The sequence below is a fragment of the Schistocerca gregaria genome, chromosome 8 (assembly GCF_023897955.1).
Source record: "Schistocerca gregaria isolate iqSchGreg1 chromosome 8, iqSchGreg1.2, whole genome shotgun sequence".
Classification (NCBI taxonomy): domain Eukaryota; kingdom Metazoa; phylum Arthropoda; class Insecta; order Orthoptera; family Acrididae; genus Schistocerca; species Schistocerca gregaria.
This window is the reverse complement of record NC_064927.1, coordinates 384,135,725-384,147,643: the sequence shown is the minus strand read 5'-3', so window position 1 is coordinate 384,147,643 and position 11,919 is coordinate 384,135,725. Positions and strand designations below refer to the sequence as shown.

The 11,919-nt window shown below is 38.0% G+C and overlaps 1 protein-coding gene across 3 annotated transcripts in view; it reads right to left on the bottom strand.

Moving 5' to 3' along the window:
• Positions 1 to 1,026: 1,026 nt before the first annotated feature.
• The window catches only part of LOC126285335 (protein MMS22-like), a 112,500-nt gene continuing 101,607 nt past the window's right edge, over positions 1,027 to 11,919 (bottom strand). The window contains exons 16-19 of one of the 3 annotated variants that reach the window (XM_049984651.1): positions 9,241 to 9,651; positions 8,359 to 8,558; positions 7,384 to 7,575; positions 1,027 to 1,356 (exon numbers count right to left, since the gene is read on the bottom strand). In XM_049984651.1, the coding sequence (XP_049840608.1) occupies positions 1,299 to 1,356; positions 7,384 to 7,575; positions 8,359 to 8,558; positions 9,241 to 9,651 (861 nt within the window). In that variant the 3' untranslated portion in view covers positions 1,027 to 1,298. Of the gene's footprint in view, positions 1,357 to 7,383; positions 7,576 to 8,358; positions 8,559 to 9,240; positions 9,652 to 11,919 lie in introns of those variants that run through there. The other 2 variants (XM_049984652.1, XR_007551620.1) reach the window with 2 other exon arrangements.

Here is an 11,919-nt window from a genome sequence, read left to right as displayed (position 1 = left end):
TTAATGTCTGAATATTGGTGGTGAATGTGTTGAAAAATAGCCCAACACTTAATGTATTTGTTGGAATAAATCTTTCCATTAAATTCTTTCTGTTCATAGCCTCATGAAACTTACTACATGATAACTATTTACAACATACCACAGTGGCATAGGTGAAGTTGAGGTGATCTAATTGATACAGGACACTTGGTGTCTATCAAGTCGGGAAACAGCCTCAAACTGACCAACAAGACTCCATCTATGCAACAGTGCATGCACAATGTGCAAGATTTTGCCTAAAATCATCCTTTAATATTAAAAACCTCTTGTTCTTGCACTTACAAAGTGTAAAATTGACACCTGTATAAATTTTACCTCAAAATATTATGATTTTAAAAGCATAAAATTAACAATTAAGTAATGTTGTTTCTCCAGCCCTCTTACTATGAAATGGCTGTGCTTGTAAGAGTTAGTTTCTGCATAATATTTAAGAAAGTATTTTTTCTTTCATTATTGTCACAGAAGAGTTTAAATTTATAATGTTAATGTAATAGCTGACTAAACCAGTGGCCTAAAAGAGCAAGAGGATATTGAAAATCTTGATTGTGCATGCGCTCTAGCTTAGGTGGCTTCTGCAGACCAATTTGAGGTTATTTCCTGGTGTAACACGCTGCAAGATGTGTTCCGTATCAAATTCTTCACCTTGACCACCTCCACCACGGTGGTATGTTGTAAACAGTTATCATTTACACAATTTATATATTTAATGTCTGTTGTATGCTGAGGCTTATAACATCTCAGCTAAGAGAAAGGTACCAACTGATCACTTCTTAGTGAATGTTTTAATAGTGGTGTAGTCCTTCACGTAATATTGGCATTTTTAGCTAGGTGAAAGCAACAGACTTTGGGAAACAAATGCACTAATGACAAAAACTTGTACTGTTTTGGATTATGCCTCAGCTGTAGAACTATTCTCTGTTTTTGGATGTTGGATGTCCAGACGACCACTTTCCTATTCCTTTCAATTTGCTAAACATTGTAGAACAATTCAATATTTTACTGAGAGATCATTTCTAATTCATCACAATTTTTTTCATATATATTTTTCACAAAGCTGTAGATACAAAAGTTTTCACTACAAAAGCTTTTTTACAAATATACACATATAAAACTATAAACCATGCAAAGATGGTCATAACATTGCTTTTCAACAATAAATAAATAAACAAACATGTACAAAAAGCTTAGTTTTACATATCATGTAAATTGACAGAATGATGCAAGTGAAGAAACTTATGCTGATCCACCAATGTGGCCCGTCACATGGTCCCATGACTTGAGGAAGCTGCAGCTTCTTCTATCTTCTCTAAACATCTCCTGAATAAAAAATTAACACAAAATTTTTATTAAAATGAAACTTAAATATGTTCAGTTAAAATGACTGGTACGCCAGCACAGTTTAGTTCAGGCCTGGTTATCAGTGCAGCCACTGGCACTCAGGCTTTGGCCAGATTTTGTTTACTCATACATTTTGTTCCATAATAGAGGAAAATCTCCAAGGACATAGGATGAAATAAGGCACACTTTAAGAAAGTGAAGCAGCTGTTAGGAACCATATTTTTAATTAACTACTGCTAAGCTAAAACAAGGTATCCATTTTTACTTGAGCTAATAGTACAAGAAAGCCATGGATGGGTTGTAAATAGTGGAGAGAGTAAAGGTGACCACTCACTCTTGCTGAGGCACTTAGCAGTCAACAAATATTTGAACAAAACTGAAAACATTATTCAGGTTTAAGATAACTCCTTTCCTAGAGCACATCGCACACACTTATCGTCCTGAGTAACTATATTTTGCTGGAGTGGAGCTCAAGTGGGGTGGGAGGTTCTTATAGAACAGCACAGATAAGATCAAAAAAAGAAGTGGGGAGGATCAGCTGGGCAGCAGGGGAAAGGGAGGCTGACAGGTGGTAGAAAGAGACAACAAGGGATAGGAGGATAGGAATGTGGCACCGATGAGGTTGCCCCACTGCAGGTTAGGGAGTTGTGATGTGACACATAATGAAATGGAGGTGTGTGTGTGTGTGTGTGTGTGTGTGTGTGTGTGTGTGTGTGTGTGTGTGTGTGTGTGTGTGTGTGTCCATTCCGATGGAAGAACAGAGTTGCAGGATTGTGACGACGTACGTGTGAGAGTAAATTAATTGGGTGAAGTAGGAGGCATGGGGACAGGAGTAAAGATGGGTGAGGGACAGGGGATAGCGAAGACTGAGGCCAAGAAGGCTGTAGGATATGCTGTAACAACAATTCCTTTGACATAATTGTTCGTAATATCAGCAATATTTCTAGTTTTTTTCTGTGTCTTAATAGGTTGCTGCTTTTGAAAAAACTTCAGGGATGTTATAATGGGTCACCCTCCTCTAGCATTACCCCTTTTTTTATAGAAATAACTGATACCATATATACTATCAGTTCTTGTATGGGTTAAAATTATATCAGCCATTTCACTAAAAGAATTCATATGATTTTGTATACAATGTGTTATGTTTCGGGCTAAAATATGTAAAAAGAAATTCATTTGTTAGTACTCTGTACGTACAGTTAAAAGTACAACTCTTTTAAAAATATTTTAAATTACGAAACTTCTGCTATACTTAAAATTCATATTACTAATCACACAATCTAATGCTAATTATTAAATTTATTTCTGGCTAGATTTACAAAATAATGATATATTTTAGTGAAGATTCTTCTTTGGTAAAGGAAATTTGTAAACTCTTTTGCTTTGTTAACTCTTTGGAATATTGTTAGTACTGAAGAAAGTTAGTGGTAAAGGGTATGCCTCTGATGGGATCAGACGTGTTTTTAATTGTCTCCAATAATATAATTTGTGGCATGATAGAAGTGAAAATTGTAAAGTTGGTGTGATTTAGAAGAATGGGATAAAATGAAAAGGTATTCATAGCAATAGGCAAATCTTCATCGGTTATCTCGTCTTCAGGAACCCAGAACGTTATAAAATTACAGCTTCAAGAATGTAATACTGGACACAACAAGAATTAGCCAACAACAACAACAAAATAATGAAGATAAGTAAAAACTTTTTCTTTTGTTTATCTTGTGCCTCTCTAAGCTTTCAAAATTTGTGCAAAGACAGAATTTTAATAGTGATGGTGGAAGGGTAAGATTACAGTCTTCAATTACATTAAATAGCAGATGTTTATCTCCTGCTGCTAATTTTATACCCAAATGGGATGATACTTCTTATTTATAATAAAACAGTCTTGTAGGAATAGAGGCCACTTACAATTAGCATAATCCTAGTGATGAAGCTAACAGGAATCATTAATTCTTAATCTTGTGGAAATTGTTGATGACCACCTCACCACAATACAGAACCCCACTCTAAGCCCTATATGAGGAAACGACAGAGGATTCTCCCCCCCCCCCCTTCTTGAACCTCCGTTGTGTCAGTCACAATTAAAAACAATAGGATTTATTTTATTATACACAAATTCTACTGAGATCAATTCCAAGATCTTTGTAGACATCTCTGCAACATATTTATTCAATGAACACTGTATTTTTACTGCTGATGTTGGCTGAATAAATTCTTAGTTTACTTTGGCTGAATTGCTCCAGAACATATGTCTGCAAGACAACATGGAGCAAAAGTATGAAAAATAAGCCAGTAGACTCTGAAAGAGACTTCTTAGCCACAAATGTGATCAAATGAGCTGCTTTAGTTTTTTTCCTCTGTATTTTGAACTCAACTTCAACTTTTTTTATTTACATGGACCTTGTGAAATTTTACACACAAAAAAATATTTTGTTTAATGCAGATATAACAAACCATGGCCCATATGCAGCTTATCATTGACCTGATGACACCATGAACACCACCACTTGTTCTAGTAAATATTTTTCATTCTCTGTCAGAAAGTAGGAGGCAGCCCTTTGTAGAATAAATTATTTTGAGAATATTTTGTCATAACTATATTTGTGAAACAAATGATGTGAACTTCTTTTTATATTTGCGAGATTAAGGCTGTTTGAAATGAAACAGTTGCAGGCCTGTTCATTAATCATGTGCACCGAGTGTAATATGATTGAGATTAGGCCCTTGGTCAATACACTAGTATCATGAGCAAGCTTTACAGTTATTGAAATATCACTTAAAAAGTCACTGGAAAGTCTTATGTCGGTCAGGAACAGTAGATGATTTGATACTAAACCATATGTGACTCCATGTTTATGTTCCCCAAATTGAATTTGGATTAATATTTCTCTGGTACGCGTAATCAATGCCACCCTCTGATTTCTGTTATAAATTCATGCCTATTCACACAAAAAGGGAACTTAAAAAGATTTAGTACTGGTTCAAACAATGAAAGGTCTTGTTTAAGACCACAAAACATGGAAGCAGAATGAGTTAGGTTGTTTAGCTCTGGCAGGACATCACTTATGAGGTCACATGGTCACGTATTATCCCTCCCCGTTAATGCCAAACTTAAAAGGCAGTTAACAGTTATGCTGTGAACAATCAGTAGAAAACTTTCTCAAAAATGTGTGAAGAAACTGGGAGAAGCAAAATATGTCTGCAATTAGAGGTGATCTACGAATTTCCACTATTCTAGAAGGTCAGAATGTTTAAATTACTTAGAAAACATATCTTGAATCATTGACTGTCAATGATAGCTTGCAGGCAGTTTGACAATCTGAAAGCAATACTCTGCTAAAAACACCATCATATAGCCAGAAAAATTACTGGCTTTTAGTGGCAATGATTTTTGTTATCACTTTATTATTAAAATTAATATCTATCAGTGGTGGTCACAGTGTTCCTAGTGTCAATCTTATTCACTTACAGACAGTTCTATATATTTTCAATATTTCTTGACAGTTTCAATGTTGGCTGCCAATGTCAGGAAGCAAACATTGAAATTGGTGGCTAGTAATTTTTGTGCTTCATTTGCCTGCCCTCCAACTTTTTTCAATTTTATTATGAACTGTTTATTTTTTGTGTAGTACCACACATGCTTTTTTTTTCATGAGAGACTATAGGATTTTACAATACTTGCACTAATTGTGTTTCAGATTTGTTTTCTGAAATAGGTAGTGGTTTCCCTTCCCGGCACAAGTTACTTTACTTCAGTGTGTTATTCATACAACTCATACTATTGTTTAATTACAACCTATTTTCTTTTACAGAAAATCTGGAATCCAAGTGCAGGGGGTACATGTTTAAGGAACAGTTACAATGTTCATCAGTACCGTCTACTTAGTAAATATAAATATTTCAGGATTGTGGTCTTTTTACCTACCTACGAAAATTATGAGTCAAAATTTGTTAATGAATGAGTCTCTCCCTTTTTCAGCTGCATGTTTAGTTATTTGTGCATTCCGTGACCCTCAGACTTCAAGAAGAATATAATAATTTCAATCCCAAAGATGGCAGGTGTTGACAGGTGTGAAAATTACTAAACTATCAGTTTAATAAGTCACAGCTGCAAAATACCAACATGAATTCTTTATAGATGAATGGTAATACTGGTAGAAGCCAACCTCGGGGAAGATTAGTCTGGATTCCATAGAAATGTTGGAACATGTGAGATAATACTGACCCTATGACTTACCTTAGAAAATAGATTGAGGAAAGGCAAACCTGCATTTCTAGCATTTGCAGACTTACAGAAAGCTTTTGATAATGATGACTGGAATATTCTCTTTCAAATTCTGAAGGTGGCAGGGGTCAAATACAGGGAGCGAAAGGTTATTTACAATTTGTACAGAAACAGATGGCAGTTATAAGAGTCGAGGGGCACGAAAGGGAAGCAGTGGTTGAGAAGGGAGTGAGTCAGGGTTGTAGCCCTCCCCAGCGTTATTCAATCTGTATATTGAGCTAGCAGTAAAGGAAACAAAAGAAAAATTCGGAGTAGGTGGTAGTGGTGGTTGTTGGGATGTTTAAGGGGGACTAAACAGCTAAGGTCATCAGTCCCCCTCGAAGTAGGTATTAAAATCCAAGGAGAAGAAATAAAAACTTTAAGGTTCGCGGATGATATTGTAATTCTGTCACAGACAGCAAATGACGTGGAAGAGCAGTTGAACGGAATGGATAGTGTCTTGAAAGGAGGATATAAGATGAACATCAACAAAAGCAAAACGAGGATAATGGAATGTAGGCAAATTAAATCAGGTGATGCTGAGGGAATTAGATTAGGAAATGAGACTCTTAAAGTAGTAGATGAGTTTTGCTTTTTGGGGAGCAAAATAACTGATGATGGTCGAAGTAGAGAGGATATAAAATGTAGACTGGCAATGGCAAGGAAAGCGTTTCTGAAGAAGAGAAATTTGTTGACATTGAGAATAGATTTAAGTGTCAGGAAGTCTTTTCTGAAAGTATTTGTATAGAATGTAGTCATGTATGAAGTCAAACATGGAGGATAAATAATTTAGACAAGAAGAGAATAGAGGCTTTCGTAATGTGGTGCTACAGAAGAATGTTGAAGATTAGATGGGTAGATCATATAACTAATGAGGAGGTACTGAATAGAACTGGGGAGAAAAGGTCTTTGTGGCACAACTTGACTAGAAGAATGGATCAATTGGTAGCACACACTCAGAGGCATCAAAGAATCACCAATTTTGTATTGGAGGGAAGTGCTGAGGGTTAAAAATTGTAGAGAGAGCAGATGCAGAAAGATGTAGGTTGCAGTAGGCGCTTTGAGATGAAGCAGCTTGAACAGAATAGAGTAGCATGGAGAGCTGCATCAAACCAGTCTCTGAACTGAAGACAACAACAACAACAACAACAACAACATAGTAAATAGATTTGCTCTATCTATTACTATTTATCTCCAATTTTCTAAAACTCTTACATCTCTATCTGAACCCATAAAAAAATAAAGATTTTTTTTTGACATTTTTATAAAATATCTAAAAATGCCAATAAAAATTAATAAAGTTATAAAACAGATCAAAATATGATATATACTATTCGAAATATGAATGAAAATTGGGAAATAATGATTTTCAGTAAAGACAGAGGTTCCTGGCTGGTTGTTTCTCATGTGGGTTTGCCTACCAAAACATCACTGTTTATCCTGGTGGGCTGTGCATGTCACTGTGGCGCAATCTCAAAATTATATTGATATGGTGGTATTATTTTTTTTTTACCTCGTAGTATATGCCATATTGTAGAGTTATTTAGGTTCGGTGGAAATAAATCACCAGTATGTCATCACGAACATCTTAAACAATTGATCAGTGAAAAATGGCTAGGTGATGATCACTTCATAATGAGATTGTTAATTGTATTAATCTACTTAGTAAATGTAACCCTACCACAGAGATATATTGCCTATTCAGAAACTCAGCTTATAAAAGAGCACATAAAATTTTGGCTTACCTGAGACCAGCATCATAACCGACACCACGCAGCCTTTCCACATGTGTAACTGCCTCTTTGATATGTGGAAGACAATTGGTAACTATTACTGGAGACACACTGCTCAATGTTATCATGAGGCGTGTGAAAGGCTGGGTATTGAAGGCTAAGTGGTGCTGACAAATTCGTGCCACAATTGCAACAAACTGTGATCTGGAAGAGATAAAAGAACAGAAACTTCAATACATTCCATTATTTTGAAATTACTATAATGTTTAATGTAACATTAATGAATCACTTGTTCGGGAGGAAAGCGTATCCTATACATAGCAGCTAATATGCTAACTCACTAAACATGACCTGTTTTACAAACTTTTTATGTCATAGTTTAAAAAGATTGTAGTGTTTGAGACAAGGTATATACAATGGAAGAAAGCTGTGTGACTGATAAGAATATGGAGTAGTTGGAATCTGTGGTATCAAGCAAAATGAACTGAATGAGCCTTTACTAGTGTTATTACATACACTTAGTCCGGAAAACTGAATTACATTTTTGTTTTTTAACAGTATATAATTGTATCAGTGCAGTTAAAGTAACTGAAATAGAAACAAGGAGAGGAAAACTTTTCAAGAGATCTTCAGAAATTTGGGCAGAGGAAGAGAGAGAGATCAGAAACAGATTGTGTTCAGAGAGTAAGTCCTATACAGTACGTATATGAAAATGTATTTTGTGTGGCACATATTCTGTGTGACCCTAACAGATAAACAAAGAGCTGTTATTACTAAACTCTCTTCTTACTTCACGGCATGTGTCTCATTATGTGAAGAAAATGTTTTTGAATTACTTCCAAACTATTTTTCATACAAATTTATTTTAAAACCAATGCACTCTGTTATAATCGTATTAAATATGAACATTCAGCTACACAATTCGTAATTTACAATTATTCCACAAAACAGCAAGCAACATAGCTCTGATTATTTCTTCACACTTACTGTAACTCAGATGTATTCTGGAATACAGCTGATGTGACAATCACTCGTACAATATCTGCAGCTTGTTTCTTACAAGGATTTTTCTCCTCCACAAACATTGCAATTTCCAGAAGATTTGTAAGGGTGCGGCTGATAACTAGGTGAAGGACTGTATCGCTCAAGTTCTTTGTTTGGAGCAGGTCCATGACAAGAGATAGAGCCTAACAGAAAAAAAAAAAACATTAAAATACATTACAAGGGTACTGAAATAAGAACTACAGTATTGTAAGATTCAGGAACAAAGGTGAGCAGAAGCCAGCAGTAAAAGTACTGTGTAAAGAAAATGGCTGTACAGCTTGCAGGAACCTCTGTAAGAATCTTTGAATCCTTATAGTCCGTTCCCTATATATTCAGTCCTTAAGAGGTTTTTGTTTCCAGCAGTAAAAATCAGCTTCAGTTTAAATGAGGTTTACGTAATCATTGCATAAGACACCATTTTCAAAGAGACTTTGCTTTCTTGTCTGCGGCCGAAAGTGGAGCTGGACAGACCAGTGCAGGAGCATTCAACATGCTCTTGTCTAATGCAACAAGATTAGTCTTGTACTGTACTGTGAACAAGGATTTCAACAAGATGAGTCTTGTTGCATGTTTTAGAGCAGTTAGTCTAATTCTGAAGACGACGCTCATAGTAGTGTCGAAACCTGGTCAATTTTGACTTAATATTTGTGACCGAGGGCTTATTTGTTCTCATATTACACAGAATGTGTGCGGTAATTTGAAAAACATGCTGTAATTTATTTCATTTTCTGAAACAAAGAGTTGTGAATAATACTGATGAGGTAAAAATAATAATTAGAGTAACTACTTATGTAATTAACAGTATTGTGGGAAAAAAATTCATACCACTTGTGCATGCTGACTTGTGGGAGTGGCTCCTCTGACTTTGAGATGGACTTCAGCCACCAGGTCCAAAATAACTTCTGCTTCCTTACCCATAATGCTGTCTTCAACAAAGCATCCCAATAGTGGATGCTGCATCTGTGTAGCACTTGTTACTCTGGCAAAGACACCTCCAGAAGATGCTGAAACTGGAGGTGCCAGTCGTGGAACATACAGTAACACAATATCTCTCAGAGTGCGGTTCACGTAAGGATCACCATTCTGGTACAAACGAGCTATGCCTCTCACAAATGCAGCTATTGTACGCCGCAAAGCATTAGCTACATTGGGATGCAGTTGTGACTCTGGTCTGTATACTGCATGAGGGAGCAGCAGATGGGAGACTAGCATAGGTAAGAGGCAATTGGGTGTTGACTGGAAAAAGAAGAAAAAAAAGTTGAAATATTGTGAGAATATGTTGTAATACATAACATGAACAGAACTGAATAAAACATACCAAATGTCAAGTATAACAAGTAATGGGACAAGTTTTGATTTTTATAACCAGAATAGCAATGTATTAATTATGTACTTTTCATTTAATGTGTTTGGCTTACTGTTATATTGTAGGTATCACTTACTGTGTCTATGGTAGAATCTACATTTGATATCATTGGAGGGTAGAAAAAGTGATAACTCAATGGAAATAAGACTGATTTTGCTAAGATAAAGATTTGTGTGTTGCTCTTCAGGCCAAAGACTAGTTTGATACAAGCCTCTTCGAATAACTACATCAATTTGAACCTTCTTACTGTATTCATTATTCATCCTTTGGTCCCTCTACAATTTTTATCCCAAAAACTTACGTCCATTCTTTTAGTCAAATTGTATCATAAATTTCATTTTTACCTAACTCAATTTAGTACCTCCTCATTAGTTATTTGCTTATCAAATCTACAGCACTCTTTTGTAGTGCCACAGTTCAAAAACTTATTTTATGAACTGCTAGTAAGTCTTTGTTTCACTTCCATAGAAGATCACACTCCAAACAAATATGCTACGAAGAGACTTCCTAACACTTAAATTTACATTAAATGTGAACAAATTCCCCTTTCACAGAAATACTTTTTATATTAGCTAGTCTGTATTACACTCCTGGAAATGGAAAAAAGAACACATTGACACCGGTGTGTCAGACCCACCATACTTGCTCCGGATACTGCGAGAGGGCAGAACAAGCAATGATCACACGCACGGCACAGCGGACACACCAGGAACCGCGGTGTTGGCCGTCGAATGGCGCTAGCTGCGCAGCATTTGTGCACCGCCGCCGTCAGTGTCAGCCAGTTTGCCGTGGCATACGGAGCTCCATCGCAGTCTTTAACACTGGTAGCATGCCGCGACAGCGTGGACGTGAACCGTATGTGCAGTTGACGGACTTTGAGCAAGGGCGTATAGTGGGCATGCGGGAGGCCGGGTGGACGTACCGCCGAATTGCTCAACACGTGGGGCGTGAGGTCTCCACAGTACATCGATGTTGTCGCCAGTGGTCGGCGGAAGGTGCACGTGCCCGTCGACCTGGGACCGGACCGCAGCGACGCACGGATGCACGCCGAGGCCGTAGGATCCTACGCAGTGCCGTAGGGGACCGCACCGCCACTTCCCAGCAAATTAGGGACACTGTTGCTCCTGGGGTATCGGCGAGGAACATTCGCAACCGTCTCCATGAAGCTGGGCTACGGTCCCGCACACCGTTAGGCCGTCTTCCGCTCACGCCCCAACATCGTGCAGGCTGCCTCCAGTGGTGTCGCGACAGGCGTGAATGGAGGGACGAATGGAGACGTGTCGTCTTCAGCGATGAGAGTCGCTTCTGCCTTGGTGCCAATGATGGTCGTATGCGTGTTTGGCGCTGTGCAGGTGAGCGCCACAATCAGGACCGCATACGACCGAGGCACACAGGGCCAACACCCGGCATCATGGTGTGGGGAGCGATCTCCTACACTGGCCGTACACCTCTGGTGATCGTCGAGGAGACACTGAATAGTGCACGGTACATCCAAACCGTCATCGAACCCATCGTTCTACCATTCCTAGACCGGCAAGGGAACTTGCTGTTCCAACAGGACAATGCACGTTCGCATGTATCCCGTGCCACCCAACGTGCTCTAGAAGGTGTAAGTCGACTACCCTGGCCAGCAAGATCTCCGGATCTGTCTCCCATTGAGCATGTTTGGGACTGGATGAAGCATCGTCTCACGCGGTCTGCACGTCCAGCACGAACGCTGGTCCAACTGAGGCGCCAGGTGGAAATGGCATGGCAAGCCGTTCCACAGGACTACATCCAGCATCTCTACGATCGTCTCCATGGGAGAATAGCAGCCTGCATTGCTGCGAAAGGTGTATATACACTGTACTAGTGCCGACATTGTACATGCTCTGTTGCCTGTGTCTATGTGCCTGTGGTTCTGTCAGTGTGATCATGTGATGTATCTGACCCCAGGAATGTGTCAATAAAGTTTCCCCTTCCTGGGACAATGAATTCACGGTGTTCTTATTTCAATTTCCAGGAGTGTATATATATCAGTTATTGTACTACCGAAATGGCAAAACTCATTTACTACTTTTAGTTGCTCATTTCCTAATTTAATTCCTTCTGCCCCCCATGATTTAATTCAACTACATTTCATTAGCCTTATTTTACTT